At 28.4% G+C, this 21877-nt stretch overlaps 2 protein-coding genes across 5 annotated transcripts in view; one reads left to right on the forward strand and one right to left on the reverse strand.

The window, feature by feature from the left end:
* The window catches only part of eIF3b (eukaryotic translation initiation factor 3 subunit b), a 121872-nt gene that overhangs the window by 78879 nt on the left and 21116 nt on the right, over positions 1-21877 (reverse strand). The gene's annotated exons all lie outside the window — the stretch shown is intronic.
* LOC142330409 (multiple inositol polyphosphate phosphatase 1-like) overlaps positions 1-21877 on the forward strand; it is a 90746-nt gene that overhangs the window by 32095 nt on the left and 36774 nt on the right. For 2 of the 4 annotated variants that reach the window (XM_075375635.1, XM_075375636.1), the window contains exon 2: positions 21447-21654. In XM_075375635.1, coding sequence (XP_075231750.1) covers positions 21465-21654 — 190 coding nt within the window. In that variant the 5' untranslated portion in view covers positions 21447-21464. The remainder of the gene's footprint in view (positions 1-21446; positions 21655-21877) is intronic. The other 2 variants (XM_075375639.1, XM_075375638.1) reach the window with 1 other exon arrangement.

The raw sequence follows: 21877 nt of genomic DNA on the forward strand, positions 1-21877 counted from the left end.
GAGGGTTGGGATGTCTTGCAAAGTTGACACACCTAACAAGCAAAAAAAAAACGACTGGAGTTTGCGCAGTGATCGGAAGAGAAAGATTTTCAACACTTGGTTTACAGACTAGATTTTCATATTGATAAGATTGTTAACAAACAAAATGTCAGTTTTTGGGCAATAGCAGTACCACAAATCGTGCATGAAAAACAACAATATGGACCTAAACTAATCGTTTGAACAGTTTTATCCAGTCACGGATTGATAGGGCCATGTTTTTCGACGATACAGTTAATTCTTAACGCTATTTGGATATGTGAAGGATTGATTTTCTACTCAAACTGCTTGCGACTAAGTTGCCTGTAGATACTCATTAGTTTATGCAAGGTAGTGCAACCCCCTCACACTGTTAATGTTGTATTGGATTTTTTAAATTCAGTTTTTGGTAATCGCGTAATTTCAAATCTCTATCCTGGCCGCTAAAATGGAGGTTTCTTTTGGCCACCTTTGAACTCGGATTTAAATCCTTGTTACTTTTTTTTTATGAGGATATTTAAAAGAGAAACTTTTCCCGTTAAGATCGGCAGATCTTATAGAAATTGATGAGCAGATAGTTTAGTTATATGAAGAGATTCACGAGGATTTGTGTCGCAGAATCATCAAAAATGTACACACTCGCCTTGAAGAGGTTGTTACAGTAAAACGCAACAAAAGAACTAGCCACAAACATTGTATTTTATATGTAAAGTTTTAATCATATTAAATTTAAAAATAAATATGTAATCAAAAATTCAAGTGTGTCAACTTATTGTGCGTCATTCTGTAAATACTAACTAACGTGATTGTAGAAAATACTACATTGGACATACTGGATTGCATTTATCCTTAAATATAAGGAGCAGATATTGGAATTATACAGAAATTAACTCCTCTCTTAGAAACAGGACACACATACGAAAGCATTAATCATAATATGAAAGTTATATATATATATACTTAAAAACAAAGATCTCAACATGCTTGAGATTATAAAAAATATGAGATTTAAAAAACACGCAAAATAAATAAAAAAATGTTAAACGAATAAACAAGTATAGATCGAATATATTACTTGATTACTTACGTTTTCTTAAGAGTTCTCTTAAGAGTAAAATTTAAGTTTCTTAAGAGTAAAATTTAAGGGAGGGGATAATCATTTAATGTTCTTATGATAGAAATTTGTCACAAAAAAATTATAAGTAAATGTAAAATTCTAAAAGACTAATTCCTGGAGTTTTACAGAAGATTTCATGAATTGAAACTTCCTAAATTATTATTATTGCCGATATCCGTGGCGGATTGGTAAAATCTCGGCCTTTCATCCGCAGGTCCCGGGTTCGAATCCCGGTCAGACATTGAATTTTTCACACGCAAAAAAATTCATTATCATCTGTCAGTAATTATAAGTGGATGTATGTATTCCTATCGTTACTGTATGAAAAATAATTATTATTATTAACAAAAAAGGTATGAATAACTACATTAAAGAAAATGTTGCTCGCAAAGGTTCTATGGAAGTAAATGTTTAAGTATTTTGATAATGAGTTGTTAATCTATATATATAAAAATGTTAAGTTCATTTGTGTACGCTTCAAAAACTCAAAATGTTCTACACCGATTGAGCTCAAATTTTAGCACGATATATAACCCGCATCAAAGATTGTTTTCATCTATGTTTAATAAATCTATCTATCTATTTTTAATTTGTAAATGTAAACAAAGGAAAACCAGTCAGATAAATGTACGATGGCCGCTGTCAAACACAACGACCAAATTTCTTTTAATTATATTTAACAGCTAAAACATCTGTATTTTAAAAAAAAAAAAAATGATAAAAAAAAAGTTTAGCACAATGTATAAACCGCATCAAAGATTATTTTCATCTATTTTTAATAGATCTATCTATCTATTTTTAATTTGTTCAGTTTTTTAATAAATAAGAGGCTAATAAATCAGATGGAAATGTAAACAAAGGAAAACCAATCAGATCAGTGCAAGATGGCCGCTATCAAACACAACGACCAATCACAAAGAGCCCGTATGGCCGTTGCCAATGTAAACAAAATCACAACTGATTAAATAACAAATTTTTTTGAATTATATTTAACAGCTAAAACATCTGTATTTTATTAAAAAAAAAAAACCACCAAAACAAAAAGAAAAGCCACCAAGAAGGATGATTTACAGTAAATAAATTAAAATACCCAACTTTCTTATAGCCCAGATAGCCTTAAGACTATGCAAACAAAAAAAGTCGAAATAACCAAATAACACAGAAAATAATATCCCTACATAATGATCAAAAAACCCTTTGTTAGGTTAAATATTCACTTTTTTCTGAATTTACAGAAGGCATTTACAACGAAGCATTGATAAATATTGAAGACAAGTGCGTAGCTAATGCAAATAAAGTTCTTAGTCAATTGGGAATACCAGCACCCACCCGAGCTGCGATTGCTTCATTTGATGTGGATTTACGCCGTGAACAGAGTTACAACATTGGTGATCTTCAGTCATATGTCCAATCAAACATTCCCAAATTAACGCGTGAACAGAAAGGCATTTATGATCGCATAATGCAAATGATAAATGACGGAGTTGGGGGGACCTTCTTCTTGGATGCACCAGGAGGAACTAGGAAGCATTCCTCATTAGATTGATTCTAGCAACGGTTCGATCAAAAAATGACATAGCCTTAGCTCTTGCTTCGTCTGGAATAGCTGCAACATTGTTACCAGGTGGAAGGACTGCGCATTCAACTCTGACGTACCATTAAACATGCAAATCATCGAGACTCCCACGTGCAATATTTCCAAAGCATCCTGTATGGGAAAAGTATTAAAAAAATGTAAACTCATTGTTTGGGATGAATGCACGATGGCACATAAAAAATCGCTTAAAGCTCTTGATCGATCGTTACGAGATTTGCGTGGAAACGTTCAACCATTCGGGAATGCTTTGATATTGCTCGCAGGAGATTTTAGGCAAACATTGCCTGTAATTTCTCGATCGACACCAGCAGACGAAATAAATGCTTGCCTGAAATATTCAACACTGTGGCAACACGTACGTACATTGCAGTTGACTACGAATATGCGTGTCCAGTTGCAGAATGATCCACCAGCTGAGGTATTCTCACGACAGTTACTGGACATTGGAAACGGACAGCTGCCAGTCGACGAGACGTCTAGACGAATATCATTTCCTGATAATTTTTGTAATTTAGTAACATCGAAAGAACTGATCGAAAAAGTATTTCCTGATATTCAAATTAATCATAGAAATCACGACTGGCTCAGTGAACGAGCTATCCTTGCCGCAAAGAATAAAGATGTCTATCAACTTAATAATGTTATTCAATCCAGCATTCAAAGTGAGGAAATTACACATAAGTCGATAGACACCGTTGTGGAAGCAGATGAAGTAGTTAATTATCCAACGGAATTTTTAAACTCACTTGATCTGCCAGGGATGCCACCACACAAATTAAAATTGAAAATAGGTGTGCCAATTATCCTGTTGCGGAATATTAATCAGCCAAAACTCTGCAACTGTACACGACTTGCAGTTAAGAAATTGATGAATAACGTAGTGGAAGCAACGATTTTAACGGGGCCTTTCAAAGGTGAAGATGTCCTCATTCCTCGAATACCCATGATCCCGACCGATACACCATTTCAATTTAAAAGATTGCAATTCCCAATTCGATTGGAATTTGCAATCACAATCAATAAAGCTCAAGGTCAAGAATTGTGTGGTTTAGATTTAGATGCGGGTGATTGCTTCTCACATGGACAACTGTATGTGGGTGTTCCCGAGTCGGCAAACCAGATAGCCTTTATATCTACGCAGACAATGGAAAAACAAAAAATATTGTATATCCACAAGTATTGCAAAATTAAACTTCTATGAAACGTATGCTTTGTTTTGTTTCTCATTTCTCATCCATGCAACCACAATGTGCCACAGCGAAGCGTGGCGGGTACAGCTAGTATTTAATAATTTTTAAGGTATTATATAGGAAATTATGAGTTTATTTTATTTATACATGTTAAAGGCGGATGCAGAGAATTATGTTTATTTAACTATGTATTTATCTACGAATTACATTATATTATTACATATTTAATAGCTTATTAACAAAAGGAGTAGTAACGGTTTTGAAAAAGAAAATATTTTTATTTTATTTTCAATAAATTGACTGGAAAAATCTTTAATAAATTGGTCTGTAATTTACACTACCAAAAACATTAAATATAATAAGGCTCTTTCATGTGGATCGAATTTTGCGTTTCGCGAAAATAAGTTCCGCTAAGAGATTTATGTGGAATATTCTTTTAAAATAAAGATACTTATAAATTATAAACGCTTGGAAATATGATTTATATAATATCGGCTAACGCCATAAAAATGTTCGATTGCCAAATAATGATTGATGAATAATTTTCATATCCGAGAGATTTTTTTTAGATTTTTGGAAGGACGACGTAGATATATAATATATTTCTAACGGGATTATACATAGGCATAAAATATTTTACGATTTTCAGAAAGATTAATCAATTAATTAAACGTCTACAAAAAGTGATCCATTTTTAATTTTTAAAAAAATCTTGTAACATTTTGCCATTGATATCAGAATAATTTTGTAAATACTGAACTACTTTTTTTACTTACACAATAAAACCTTGTTTAATTATGTCTTATTAACAATATTATGAAATTAGCAAAATAATTATCGATATTAAAATAGTAAAAAAATTTCTTTTTGAGATTTAAAGATCAATAAATTGAAAAATTTATATTTCAACAATCAAATATACGTAAATTCTATGTATTTATATCTTTAGTATTTCTTTATTACAGTAAATCATTTTACAATCTAAGAAAGAACCTTATGTTAACACGATTTATAGCACGTGACTGAGTAGGTAATGACAAAAACACGTCAAATGTAGCAAATAAAATGTTCGTGTTTATAAATTCTTTATGACTTTATTTACTGAAGAAATAATTATGAAAGAAGATAAAAACGTGAAAAATATAACTAACTATAAATAAACTGAACTGTCATCAGATTTTAGGAGAAGCAGATTTTGGAAGATAAAAAATGAAAATTTATTAAACAGATACGTTAAAATAGATTATTAAAGCAAAATTATAAAAAATTAATTTTCATTAATGAGTGGGTATTATTATCACTGGACGGATTTATTTCATATAAATTCATATCTGTGTATTAATTTTGTTAAGACACTGTAAAAACATGATCGGTTTACAGGTTTTTTCTAGTTGTTAATTATTCTGTTTATACTATACTAGCTGGTCAGGTATTGCTTTGCCTGCTCTTCTTGTCTAGTCAGGAAGTCCTGTTCTCTGGAACCCAGCTGTATTAATTGTAAAAAATAAGTTACCCTGAAGCAAGGAAAATTGTTAACAGTGTAACACCTCGACTGACAATGACTTATGCGGAAGCAGCTGCTACCTCTTTGTCATTCAAAGTTAACATAGAGCATTTGTTTTCTGCTCTTACTACCATGATGGAGAAATTCATTGATAATAAGATGGAATCTACTCCGTGAAATCAACCATTAAAACCCACGAAGATGCAGCCACAAATGGACGTTGTATATAAGGATAAGGAGACGTCTGAAAAAGCCAAAAACATCAGTCCTTCGACCAGTCGTAAGGCGAAGTATGGTGTGACAAGGGTCCAGAAAAAGTCTAAGCTTGGTGCAATGCAGGTGCAAGTAACAATAGAGAAAGCATCGGATACAGAGACTGTACAACACACAGCTAAAGCCAAAAGCCTAGAGGAGACCTATGGAGAGGGTGAATACTTCTACCTCCCCAAATTTGTCATTAAAGAGCGCATCAGGTTTGGACTCTTTGACAGTCATGGAAACTGCTCCATATAGGTCAGCATCACCTGTTACCAGTTGCAGAACATCGACTGTATCTGAAATTGTGAAAGATACTATGTCTGAGGCCTCAACACCCTGTCATCAGAGGTAGAGGCTGTAAGGAGGATGGAGAAAATACGGCCAAAAGAAAGCCGAGGCAAAAACAAATGTGATATGTTTACGAATTTCACAGTTTGTAATGTTTTTTTATGAAGAATGTTTTACCAGATTTCAGCCTTTAACATCAAAACTTGAAAGAATTTAAGTTTTTTTTTGAAAAAATGGCTAATGACCAACGTAGTTGATGCCAATTACCTGAATAAAAGAAAATAGTAGTAGTAATAATAATAATAATAATAATAATAATAATAAAAATCCAAGTAGTTTCTAAAATAATTCAGGTGTAATTTTCTAAAAAAAACTCCAAGGACTAGATGATTTGAGAACTTCATTATTGAATCAGCATGGATGACCAACAACTAACAGCATTTTAAAATTCTACATTTATAAAAAGGTTTTTGTGACAGATTTTTATCATACTTGTAATAACATTAAACAGTTATCCTCTCCCTTAAATCTTGTTAATGAGAATGCATAACTGGTGTGTTTGTTTTGATAAACTAAGAAACAGAATGGGTATAAGTAAAGAAAATGAAGTAAAGTATGAAGGGCAGCTGAAATGCAATGCACACTGGAATGTAACAGGAAGATAAAATATCGTAAAAAGCGACAGATGCTGTCAACTTGTAATTTCATTCCACTACTACTAACATTCCAAAACTTACTGATACATTTTCTGTAAGTTGTCATTGTACGGAGTCGAATATGCTTGCTACATTAATGCATCTAAAACAACATACAGTGACTGAATTTTTAACAGCGGAAAAAGTGAATCTTAGTTTCATTCATCATTTTCTAAAAGCTGTTTATGGTAATGTAACTGTTGATCGAAGAACTATGAGTATATATGGACAATAAAATTTTGTCCATCAGAAGCTGGTAAAGCGAATATTGAGAATGAACCAGGCAGTGGTTGATCAATTTCTGTGACTGATGAGAAGCACCAAAATTAAATTGATGGATCGATTCAAAATGACCGCCACATCAGATAAGTATATCGCAGTAGGACACATGATTGCACAATTGGGCTACTGTATAATTGCGGTGAGAGTCATGCAAACTTACAGAAAAGAACAAACTCAATGAAAGGAATGTTGTGAACAGCTTCTAAAACGTTATCATGATAAGAGAGAAGATTTCCTTTACAATATTGTAATGAGAAATTAAACTCATTACGACCCCAGAAGAGAAATGGTACCACAGTTCGCCACAATAAAAAAATTCAAAACACAACTCTCTGCAAAAAAAATTCTCTTGACAATGTTTTGGAATACCAAACACATGTATGTGATTGACTACCTGAAACCTGGGTCGATTGTAGAATTTTATACATAGTTAAAAGAGGTTTGGAGATGTGCGTGTGATATATTCAACAATCCATAGAGCTCAACGTTCTAAAGTACAATAATGCTCGACCACACACATTGTTTGCAACCTCTAAAGCTCTTGTGAAGTTAAAATTTGAACCTATTTCACATCCTCTGTATTTACCAGATTTGTGCCTTGTGATTTTCACTTCTTTCCACAACTAAAGATGGTGGTTAAAGAAGGTGTTCATTCTAATATGGATGACAAACTGAAGGACACATTCAGGTCATGGATTAAGGGAAGACCATCACATTTTTCATTGATGTAATGAGAAAACTCGTTTACAGTTAGGAGAAATGAATAGATGTAAATGGTGATTATGTAAAAAAATAAGTGTAAGTGTTTTTATCAAACAGACCATACTTTTATGACATATTTGTTTCATTTGATTATCCCTTTTAATTTGCAAATAATGTAAATTAAACTATAATCACCCTTTGTATAATAAAAAGTTTGTTATTATATTCTGCTACATAAAGATCACTGTGGTGTCATGGTAGTTGTCTACCATGAAGCATTATGAGTTTGAATGTGGTCAGAAATTGCATTTTTTTACACACTACAAAATTCATATTTAATCCATCATTAAAAAAAAAGTAAAGTAATTATAATTGAGAATCAGCCTGTTGAATACTATAAATGAACATTATGTGCCAAATAAAAATAAATTTGCCCAGGGAAGAGTATAACACCCATTTAAGAATAAATAATTATTATAATTTAATACTTAATTTGGTATGACTACATAATATCACATTTTTAAAAAAAATTTACTTTAACTTTTATTGTTTTTAAAATCTGGTTTATTTTTCCAAGTTATTTTATTTTTTGTATTATTACTATTTTTTTTAAATACAGACAAATTGCCAAAAATCATTTCTCTTATAAAGAAAAAAATGTTGCTTCTTTGCAAGAGAGGCAAAAGGCAAAAAAAAAAAAAAGTAATGTAGGTAATTGATGTAGAGATTATTTTCAATTGTGTTTTTTTTTTTTATTTACTGATACATACTAACTACTGGCAAGAGTACTCTAATGCTCATAAGAAACTAAATACATGGAATAAAAATTATAAGACATTCTGGTGTTTTATAATCTAATGAACAAAGTTCCCTAATGTTACTATGAGATTAAGCATACTATTGCCAGTAGTTAGTACGTATCATAAAAAAAACAATAAAAAATAATCTCTTTACATTGTTTCTCTGTATTACTTTTATTTTTTTTTGTTTTTTACCTATCTTGTAAACAGGCAATATTTTTTCTTTAAAAGAGAAGTGATTTTTGACAGTTTTTATTTAAAAAAAAATAATAAAAAAAAATAACATTAAAAAATAAAAGATATTTTTTTAATTTCGTTATTTTGAAATCGTACCAAAATAAGGATTAAATGATATTGTTGTTTATTCTTAAATTTAAGCCAAAAATAATATTACGTTTTACAGCATTTTTAAAATTGATTTATTATTTTATTTCATTAACTTAATAAAACGTACTGTAATATAAATATGAGTATCTAATAAAAACAATAACCAAAATTATATCCAAAACTTAAAAATATATTTTAATAATTAATGCATAAAAAGGAAATAAACGAATGAAAATCTAATCAAATATTGATATACAGTATCGTATATTTTGATTGATTGACTGACTGAATATTAAAAATCAATATTTGCTTTATGTATCTATTTTAAAAAATGTACATACTACATAAGAGAATATTATCATTTCTTTTTTTTAAAAGAAAAAAGAGGTAGATTTTTCTTAGATAACGATTCATATCAAAAAATAATTTACATATCTTTAAATGATGATTTACTTCAGTAACAGTATTAACAAATATTTGTGATCGATTTATTTAATTAACAAATAAGCACACGTTTAAAATATTTATTAAAAAAATATTCTATGAATAACATGATTATAGAAAATTAAATAACAAGTAAATTTGATTAATATGGATAATGACATTGATAAAAAAATTTTATCTCTATCAACTTAATTTATAAGTATTTAAAAAAAAAAAAACATTTTATATATTTTAGATTAAGAAAGTTTAATGCACTAAACAGAAATATATTTGTAGAATTCTAAATTATATATGAGGTGAAAAAAAAAAAAAATAACAAGAATTCTAATTTTTATCAAAAAGAATTTACTTATTCTTCTGTATTGATACTGTTCCCTTTAAAGTACTCTTCCAAAGGTGCTACACACTTATACCAGAATTTCTTCCACTCCTTAAAACATTTGTAGGAAGCCTTTTCTGATATTAGCCTTAAGTTAACTTAATGATTTTTTTCTTTACTTCAGCTATCGTTGTAAATTGTTGTCCTTTTAATGTTCTTTTATCAGTAGAAACAAGAAAAAGTCAAAATCTGGAGAATACAGATTCTAGGCATTAATATGACATTATTTTGAGCTAAATAATCATGAATTAATAGTGAAGGGAGTTATCATGGCGCAAAATCCAAGAATTGTCAACCACATTTGCAGTGATTTTGTTTGCATTATCTCACATAAATGGCATAGAACTGTTAAATAATGCTGTTTGTTGAAAGTACAACCTTGTGGTAGAATTCATGGATGATGTTGTAGTATCTGAAAAAAGAAATGGTAAAAAAAGTAAACTCAAAGTAAATGCTTTTTTTGGTTTTGGTTCTTCCGGAAACTTTCATTGCATAATTGGACCTTAATTTCAACCTTATCATTACCATACACCATTGTTTCATTACCTTTTATTACACGTCTGAATAATTCTAATTCATCAATGATGTCAGCTAACAGATGTGCATTATTGCTTTTACTGAAAATTCAACAGTTTTGGGACAAATTTTGCACTACTCATTTTATACTTAAAATGTCATTCAAAATTGTTTTATATGGGGCATAACAGATTTCCACCTATTCAGTAACTTCTCTAATAATGATTCGACAAATATTGATCAAAATGCCCTTTATTTTGTTAATATTTTCATTGGTTGTTGATGTATTAGGACGTCTAATTCTTTTTATGTCTCGTCAACCTTCTTAAAACCTTTTGTAATAATCCTTGGTATTAATATAACACCCAGAAGACTTCTTTAACAAATTCAACACTTACCACCGCATTTGATTCCATTTTTAATGCAAATCTTTTGTTCTGACATTTTCAAACAAATAAATCATGTATTAATTATTCAGCTGCCAAATTTGAACTATGTGAATAATATGGCTAAAAATATTCATTATAAACAGTGTTGCCATTGTGTAGAAAAAAATGAGCTTAGTTGAGGAGACATAACATGCAGAATTAAAGATCTTTACTAACCCAATGCATTCGGCTTTTGGTAAAATCATCATCACAGATTTAACGGCTGATTTTCAACATCAAAGGTTCTGTGGTTTAAATCCTAGAAAAGATAAGTTACTTTTGTATGGATTTGATTACTAGATATTGGATACTGGTGTAGTTTAATGGTTAATGTTCAATTAACCACACATCTCAGGAATGGTTGGCCTGAGTAATAAGAATACACTTTATTTACATGTCATACATACCATCCTCATCTCACTGGGCAATAGGGTTACTTATTGTTCACAAATTGAAATGTGCTAACTTACATGTTAGGAATAAAAGTTAAAGGTAGGTTTTTGATCACATCTTGTACATAGAGTACTGCTCTCTGGGTTGATGAAAATATAATGTTGTAAAATAGTGAAAAGAAATCATAAAAAATTTAAGAATCAGGAAAGTACAATGGGAAAATTAGATAATGGCAAGGAAAACCAAACAAAGAAATTAAAATTTGATGATTCTTAACTATTTTTGGGATTGATGATTAATTAATATTGACATAAGCTTGAAATATGGAGCTTTATGGGAATATGGAATAAATATACTGTAGTATAAAAAAAGTACCACGCCAGACTGGTATTTGAACTTGGATCTTTCAAATACCACTCTGCCATGGAGGTAAGTAACTTAACACAAAAAAACAAGAATTTACATTTTTATAAGCCAACAAAAAATGCTAAATCCAAAAATGGGGTAGTTTAAGAGTTAATAAATATATAATAAAAAAAACTTATGTGGACACCATATGACTTCCTTGTATGCCTATTAAATTACATATACACATCTTTTTAAAATGAAAAGTACATAAAATTTTATTTCATTAATAACTTCTGATATTTTTCCATATTTTTTATTTATTGTTATTATTGAATTATTATTTATTGTAAAAATTTTTCTACAATTAGAGGTTAATAAGATCAAAATATTTCATTATTAAAATTTTATTTGGCTATAACTCTGCAGCCAATGAAAATAAGTACCACCTATGATATATTGTTGAAAAGCTCTCAATGAAAACTTATTACTGCAGTTACGAAAAAGTCCAAAATCCAATATTTTTTGATTTAGGCTTTTTTGGACACTATTGGTTCAGTCAATTGCAATCAAAAGGGGAGGTGCACAACTAGATGTTACAACAGTCCTAAATTCAAAATTTCAACATCCTATGGCTAATCGTTTTTTGAGTTATGCGAGATACACATGCACATAGAAATGTCATGCCATAACTAGTCAAAATGGATTTAGGGATGGTCAAAATGGGTATTTCTGTTGAAATCTGAAAACCGAAATTTTTCGTGATCACAATACTTTTTACTTCGTACAAGGAAGTAAAAACACACAAATCAATACTATAAAAATTTTGTAATTAAAATATTTTTGTTTAATTATTAAATTCAACAGAAATATAAATAGTTCTTTTTAACTTTTTTAATAGTTCTAATAATTTTTTCTTTCATAAAAGTCATGTGTTTTTACAAAGGTCTTAAAAAATATTATTTATGTCAATGTGTTTAGAGCCGTATGTAAATAATAATCTGGATTACCTAAAAAATGTGGGTTTGAGTAAGTACAGGCAGAATTAAGCAGGTGTGCATATAATAACATATGGTATTATCAAACATAAGGTAGGAAATAAGAATAATAAATAAAGAAATGAAGCAGAAAGTGACTGGTTTCTATAACAGATCTTGAGGGAGGTCAATTTTAAGAATATATGGAAGAACTCTCACTTGGTTTAAAGCCAAAGTTTCAGATGATAGACCATTATTATGACTTTTCTGTAGTGTTACAGTCCCCAGATTTATATCAAGTATATCTGTTATGTCAAGTATATCTGTATCAAGAGAATAAATCTACAGATTTAGTAAAATAGATATATTTACTATCAAATAAAAAAGCAATAAGATAATAAATGAAAAAGTACAAAAATAAAATTAGTAAATGTTAATAAAAATTATTTGAACATATATTTAAACACATTAAACAAAAATGTGAAAAATTGAATCTTTTTCCAGTTAATATATGTTATCAACAAAGTAAATTTTTTAATTTGATCTTACACAAGTTGATAGAAAGATCTTTTAGGTAAATTAGTAATTTATTAAACGTGATAATGGACATATAATAAAGACCTGAGTTATCCAAGAACAGTTTCATTGTCTGGCTTGATGAAGGACAACGTTTTTATTATTATTTTTTTTTTTTTAGTAAAGTAAACACATTTGTACATATAAGTAGTATGTAATATTAATATAAATAGTATGGATTTTACATATATATGTAATCGATTTTATAATATAAAATTTTTGTCAGGGTTATAAAAATTTCTAACTTTACCATGGTGTATGAAATAATTTTAAATAAATAGTATTATTATAGCCATGAAATAGTTTTTATAAAATTGCTTTAAAATGTGTAATTAATAAAAGAAGAACTCATTATGGTGTGATCTCCATTACATTACTATGTTTTTGCCTCATCTGATTATATTTGATCGATATATTGTATAACACCGTAATATACTGTTACACTTATATAAAAATATCTTCACAAGAAAAGGTTTATTGTGGTAGAAAAACTGCTATATTATTTGTAATAATTTTCTTAACTATAATCTTAAGTTTAATTTTTTTACTTTTAAATTGAGATACCAATTAAATCACACTAACAAAATAATAATTGAGTTTGATGTTTATTAAATATTTATATACATGATCTTTTGCATAAAACATAAGACATTGCTAATTAGTTTAATTGCTTATTTACTTTTACACAGTTCTCATGTTAATTATAGATAATGGATTATACGTCTTACAGAAAGAAAAGTACAGTATGTATATTAAGTTTTTAGTTTTTCTTGTACAGAGTGTATGACAAAGTTCTCCCAGGACTTTCATAACATATTACACTCATGAAAGTAATACAAAAAGTTAATATAAACATGCTTTAAAATGCTTTGTTTGTGCGTTATGACTAGTAAAAGATCTGCTTTGAAACTCTTTAGGTCCTAAAACCATTTTATAGTCATTTTTCTGAAAAATGGGATGAAAACCAATAAATTGGGTTAAGAAACCCTGTTTTTTTAAAGTTTGAACTAAAATAAATTTGTTAAATTTGTAATAAACACATAAAACTTTTAAACAAAACTTGTAGAGAATTTAATTCTGGGTAAAATGATGTTGAATAAAACAAAGAAAAGTTAGAAAAATTCGAATTTTATTTAGGAACAGTACATTACTATATCTATCAGAAAAATACTTATTAAATGTAAACAAAAACATTTTACATACATTTTTTCATATATATTTTTTGAGAAAGATGCATTAGTTTAACTACAAGCATGATGTTTATTACAAAATATTTTTTGAACTTTAATATTATACATATTAGCAATCTTTAATTTAAAAAGTCAACATTCAGGTGATGTGTTTTTTTAATATCCACTCATTGAATATGCAAGGAAGATTGTATTTTTTAGTGTTAAACAACATATTAAATATTGTGTGACATACAAATTATCTTTATAGAAAATGCTTTGTTAAATACTGCCAATGAAGATGTTAAACATGTTATATTAGCATTGCAAAACATTTCCATTAATAATTTATGGAAACTTTTTGTATAATGATGTGTAATTAAACTCAATTTTAAAATAATAAAAGAATGACAAAAAGCCTTTTCAATATAAATTTTTAAATGAAAAGAAAATTATAAGAATTTCATTTAAATATTCTATTGTTAAAATTAATATCCTACTATTTTGACGTAGATTTTAATTGCTCACAATTCAACTTTGCCAAGAAATGGAAAATTATCTTTAAAACTTCTAATTTCTAGTTTTAATTTTGATTCTTTTTTTTTTATTAGAATATTTTTTTTTAATCAGTTATCCAGACATATTTAATTCCTTTGTTAGATGGTATGTTTTTGTTAGTAAAGTATGATTAATAAATAAAGATTTGTTGTCTATAAGCTGAAAAATAATCATCATGAAGATCAATAAAAACAATTAAAATTTTTTTAATTTAATTGGAGAAGGGAGAAGATATATCAAAATTTTGTAAAACGAAGGACGAGACTAATGGATGTAGCTGATAAGTAAAGATACCCATGTTTAATGGAAAGTTAAAACTTTAACTTACATGGTTAAAAATATGTATGTAAAACAAAAAACAGTACACTATGACAAATATAAGAATATTTTAAACACATAATTAAGGATACAGGAGGTATGATGAGGCTAAGAGATTGGCACAAAATGGAAAATTATGGAGAAGTATATCAAACCAGTCAAACAGCTAAGACCCAAAAAAAGGACGATAGTAGATAAGCGACTTAAAATTTATAATTAAAAAAAAAAAAAAAATTCTTTATGTAATAATAATTGCATAGAGCCAGGTATGAAAGAGAAATGCATCTTTTTACAATGTAATAGATCTGCAAAATCAGAAAATATTTCAGAAAATACGATCCTGGAAGCTGAAGGCAGAAAATATAAATAACCAAATCTTTGTTTAATAAATCAGTTTTTATATATCACCAACAACAAAGAATGCAGCCAGCAGTTTTTAATGGCTAATAACTGTAGCAGTTGATATCACTTCTGATTACTCCCAAATAAAATAAATAAACAGAAATCAAGCAAATCTTTGATTTCATCTATAATAGAAAAAAAAACTGGATTAAAGATTAGAAAAGGCTTAAAATTTAAAAGTAAATGTTTTTTTTTTTTTACTATAAAAAACAATATTAAAGTTGACACTTTTAAAATCAAAATTATGATTCCAAGAATAAAAAATCAGGAAAGAAAATTTGAAAATGAATTGGTCAGCAGAACACAAAGAACAACATGTGAAGAGAATGAAGAGGTACTGGGAAGAGAGAAAACAGCTAAGAAAAGAGAAGTGAAACAAGTTGAATCATCAACGTAAAGTGGTCAAAATCCAAAACAAAAGAAAAATAACTTTATATTTTTTTTACTTCTAGTGACAATCCCAAAAATTTGGGTTTTGGTTCACATTTTAGTTCACAACTAGATGTTACAATAGTCCTAAATCCAAAATTTCAACATCCTACAGCTAATAATTTTTGAGTGTGATGTACATACATACATACATATGTACGTACAGACATCACACTGAAACTAATCAAAATGGATTCAGGGATGGTCAAAATGAATATTTCCATTGAAATTTGAAAACCAACATTTTTTGCGATCACAATATTTCCTTTACTTTGTACAAGTAAGTAAAAATTGAAGAATAACCTAGATGACTTTTTAAAATGTAAGTTTGATTAAGTTTAATTAATCTTAAATTATACTCTTAATTTAATCAGGTAATAAAAAAAATTATACAAATCTGAAATAATCCAACATATAAGTTTTATGTATTTTAATAAGAAAATTAATTTAGGAAGTTAAATAAGATTAAGTGATATTTATTTTTCGAAGAATATGATAAATTAAAAAATCTAATTACAAAGCAAAGGTTAAAATTTAATAATTATGAATAAGAAGCATTTATTTGTTACAGACAGAAGGATATAATTATGTGAATTTAATTATTAAAAGGATTTTAAAATTAATGAATGAATTAAAAAAAAAAACAAATTATTTAGTATTTTTTTTAAAAATACTTAAGTATATAATGATGATAATTATGTACTTGGCTTTATTAATAGTAAAACGTTTAAACACTGTGTAATAGTTAACATCTCTTAGAGCTCAAGTATCATGAACCAGGTCAGTAGAAATAAATAATGCTATATAGATGAGAGAGTTCAACGTTCAGGTCTGTCAATTTGCCAGCAACATTGTTGTTGTTAGTGGGGGGAATATAGAAACTGGTTTCTGCTATCACTTAAGTTTGTTTTTACATACTTTAACAAAATGAAAGTGTTAATGATAATAATCAGATTGTTTCCATTTATTACAATTGTTTTATAAAGTAATATATATCACTCACTACTTATTTAAATAGTCATATTTATATTTTATAAAACTGTTCTAAATTTAACGCACAGCTTAAAATAATTAATATAAAAGAATTATTATATTAAAATCAAAATTTTGTTTTAATAGCAAACAAGATGAGATATATCAATATGTTAATCAGATATATTAACATTAACAAAAATGTATGACATATATTTCTATAATATAAAAACTGTTGTAATTTAATTATTGTATATATTTTATTTTATAGTTATAAACAAATTTTCAGTAGAATAAGATTGAATTTTTCCATATTAAAATCCCCTAAAATTTTATTTTGAATTGAAATACACATATTTTCTACTACACAAAATAAATTAATATATTAATGATTGAAATGTCACGGACCTTTCCCAAAAATAAATTATGGCTTATAAAAAGGACTTTATTATGTTTCCATTGTAAATTTTTGACTAATTTCTGACCCATGTAAAAAATTTTCCTTCCAGCTGATTTAAAATAAAATAAAAACTGCTGGAAGCATTTGGGTACAACCCAACCCAAATTTTTTATTGTTTGTGATCTACAGAAAATGGCTTATTTCATATAGCTTTGATCATTCAAATTTTTATCCTTCAGTTTTCAGGATGGTACTCTCTGCGATATTCCATTTGTTTCACAGCTATTACATTGTAAGAAAATGCAGCTTACTCTCTCAATCTGGATCTAGGAACTGTTAAAGTAAATAAAAGAAAAAAACAATGTTAATTATGTTAATGTTATTATAATTAACACATACACACACACACACACATAGGCGCACGTTTGTGTGTGTGCTTGTTTTTTTAGCCATCTGTTTAATCATTTGAACTTACTAAATCTTTAATGCAGTAAATTAAAACTTATTCATATGTTTATTTTTATTAATGCACGACCTTTCCCAAAAATAAATCATGGGTTATAAAAAGGACTTTATTATTTATTATGTTTCCATTGCAAATTTTTGACTTAATTTCTGACCCATGTAAAAAATTTTCCTTCCAGTTGATTTAAAATATAATTAAAAACATCTTTTTTATAGAAATAATATTACTCTGCCAATGAAATTTTAAATAATAATTTAAAAAAAAGGTGACAACACAGTTGTAGGACTCTCATCATGCGGCTAGGAGGACAGCTGTAGGACTTCATGCGACCTGTGGGTTGTTTCTGATGCACGACTTAACCACATACATACACACACAACTTAACTTAGAATATTTATCATTTTATTTAAATATATTTTTTCATTTATTTACTTGTAACTAATGATTCTAACTAAAGCGCGGGTGCATACTGTATTTAATTCACGTGGGTGTGGTTATTCTAGCGGCGATGATCGGCACTAACTGAACTAATGTAATTTTACAACTTACATAAAACAAATTTCACTTGTACGGTCGGCAGGCTGGCGTAGCCAAAAGGCTTAACGCACCAGGTTCAACCGGGTCATCCAGTTCGAAACCCAGCCAGACCGAGTTACTTTTAAACAATTAAAATATTACTACAATAATTATTATTTTACACTTTAAATATTATTCATTTATTTAATTCTACCGCTCACATGTGACGTCACAGCATAGCGGACTACTGCAACAGCATTTTTTGGGGTAGGGGTGCAAACATTTTTTTTGCAAATACTCTTATTTTTTTATTCATAACAAATGTGCCTAAAAAAATATGACCTTAATTAGGTGAAATCTTGAGATGCTGAGTGTGATTTGCTCTACAGCCTCACCCCCCTTGACCTTTTATGCAAGTTGAAAATTTAATTTCATGTATAGAATTCTATTTCATAAATAGAAGTAATTTGACCAAATTTGGTCAAAATCAGTCCAGTAGTTATGGAAATATAAGGTGATTTAGAGGCCAGCACTGAATATGCGTACATACAAACATTAACATCTGGAAAATTTCCACCTGGTTCTTTGGGTTCCTTAGGTGTCAAAACATAAAGATCTGGTGAAAACTGCATATACCCAAATTGGAACAATTACAATACTTTCCCTTCTCGAGCTGTAGCGCTACCTAGATGGGAAAGTAACAATTATTAGTTATGTACATCTGCATTTAAAATGTACATAAATATGTGGTCAAATAATTTTCATTAATGCCTTCTGAATTGTTGATTATTTTTAGTTATTTGATTTATTTAGTATCTTCACATATTTAATTTAATATTATTTTATTTATTTATATTTTTAATTATTTGTATGAGCTTTAGCTATTTTTATTTTTTATTTTATAATTAACTAGCTGGTCTGGGCTTGCTTCGCTCGCATGACTATCTAGCCCCCTGAGGCTCAGGTCGGCCCAGATGAACTATGGAGCTGACCCAGGGGCTTCCTGGGGACACAGGGTCTACCCCAGGGCACATTGGTTACTGTTTATGTCTAGTCAGAGAGCTCCACCCCTTGGTCCCCTGCAAAGTTCATTACCCTCATGGTTGTGAGAACAATAATGATAAATAACAATTAAAAGTATTCAGGCTTTATAGTAACCTGAAAAAGAAACTAAATTACAAAATACAGAATAGAAGTAACAATGGCAACTAAAATAAATCTTTAATGATGAAATAATTCATAACTTATTTCTGTTGCCATGGTGATAGAAATATAATAATGAAGTAAAAGGACAGTTCTTTTTTTGTTATCTGAGGAGTAATATACCTACCCACTCAAGATCTGATCTTTATAATGTATTATTATTATTATGTTCCAATCAAAATAAAGTTTTTTCCTCATAATTTATAAATTAGAAATAACAAAGATGGATCACTGAATGTAAAAAATAGAAAGAGAAAAGATTATGCAGGTAGAAGAATTTTCTTATTTGGCAAGTAGAATTACTAAAGATGGACAAAGCAGGAGTGATATAAAATGCTGAATAGCACAGGCGAAATGAGCCTTCAGTCAGAAATGTAATTTGATTACATCAAAAATTAATTTAAACATCAGGAAAACATTCCTGAAAGTATGTTTGGAGCAAAGTTTTATATGAAAGTGAAATTTGGACAATCGGAGTACCTGAGAAGAAAAGATTAGAAGCTTTTGAAATGAGGTGTTTTTGGAGAATGTTAAAAATCAGATGGGTGGATAGTGACAAATAAAGAGGTATTGGGGCAAATTGATGAAGGAAGAAACATTTTGAAAAATATAGTTAAAAGAAGAGACAGAGTTAAAGGCCGCATATTAAGGCATCCTGGAATAGTCGCTTTAATATTGGAAGGATAGGTAGAAGGAAAAAACTGTGCAGGCAGGCAATGTTTGAAATATTTAAAACAAACTGTTGGGGATGTAGGATGTAGGGGGTATACCGAAATGAAACGACTAGCACTAGATAGGGAATCTTGGAGAGCTGCATCAAACCAGTTAAATGACTGAAGAAAAAAAAATTATAAATAAATATAAATGATTCTGTAATTGTAATTGTAATGCTATAACTGTAATTATTTGTTATTGGTTATGTGGTAAACTTTTATTCTGGTAATACAGTTAAACATCTTACTAAAACTTAAAATAATTTAATAAGGATATGAAAGTACTATTAATTGAGTCTCACATACTGAATTAATGATGAATGAACTAATTTGCTTTGGTCAGTAGATGGTTGTTTTTTTTTTAGGTGGGCGTCTTTTGTAATGATAGACTTGAGCTATTATGACATCATATGTTGTATAATGACACTCATTCAGCATTATACTAAATAACGATACTGAATCATAATAGTATTTTACTGCAATACCAATACTCTTTTTATCATTACATTAGATTTCAGTAATTCACTATTTATAATCCATTTTAATGATTGCGCTACAATTTAATAATTAATAAAATTAGCTAATAATTCTCCAATTATTTTCTGTAACAATAATGATGGGTGGTAAGACTAGGTAGTTAATTTTAAATGCAAACAAGGAAATATGTCACAGAGTGATTTATTCACCAATCAAGGTGTACATGATACATATGTGTAAATTAAAATTTTAATTTTTAATTGAATAAATGGAATTACATATAACATAATGTAATACACTGAATTAGAATTGAAAGACATCATAACATTCTATGCTATTCTTATATTTGTCCGGAGCTGATACTGTGCTAGTATTATCATTTATATAAAAACTTTATATTAGCTTTATGTAAATAACTTCAGTTCTCTTAAAACAGCCAGCTTATAAGTGGTTTTGCTATTTTGAATAATATGTGTGTATTATATATGTATATGTATATATATATACAAATTTGTTTAAATATGGTTTAATAAGGGATTACTACTCTATGTGGCTCTCTACTCTTTTTTCCACAATTTTATTGGATGATTAACTTTATTAATTTTTTTCAAGTAATTAATTGTTAATTTTAATGATATTAAGTCTTGAAGCATCTTTGTAAGAATTACAATTTTATGAGATTAAATAACTTATTTAGTAATCTGATTACTGATTGCACTTGAATTTGATACGATTATATAAATTAATACAAGTAATTAAGGAATAAAAATTTTGGAGATATTAAATTTGCTAGATATAAATATTGATGCTCTGAAGTGTTCATTGAAGGGTCAGAGGATGTGCTATATTTGTAGAGAATTATTATTATATTAATTAAGGTATTATAATTCAAATATTATATAACATTATTCAATGAAATTTTTACCTATTATATTAGCAACTTAAATTCAGTGTAGTTATATAATTATTGTTATTACTATGTTACAGGAAAATAATTTACTGGAAATGACGTTACAAACATTTCAAGATGTCAAGATAACATCAATTATTATTGCTTTGTTTGTTTCTGTATTAGTTGATGCACAACATGAAGAGGGTTATTGTTTAGCCAAAGATCCTGAACCTTATTTACGATTCTCTTCAAAAACTGCTTATGAATTTGTTTATGGAAAAGAAAAATATGAACCAATTCCTCGTAAGTATATCTAATATTATTAAAATAAATAAAAATAAAATAGCCACTGTAAAAGTTTGCAATTTGGTATATTTTACTCTGTTTATATGAATCAACATGTTGTGAGTGATTCATAATCAATGCCCTGCAAAAACTACGAATGATAAATTGATGAAAATTTGAATACACATTCTTTTTAAGGTGTAAGTACACACTAAGAAGGATTTTTTTTAAATTCCGGGTT

This window comes from Lycorma delicatula, chromosome 9, assembly GCF_047948215.1.
Source record: "Lycorma delicatula isolate Av1 chromosome 9, ASM4794821v1, whole genome shotgun sequence".
NCBI classification, from domain to species: domain Eukaryota; kingdom Metazoa; phylum Arthropoda; class Insecta; order Hemiptera; family Fulgoridae; genus Lycorma; species Lycorma delicatula.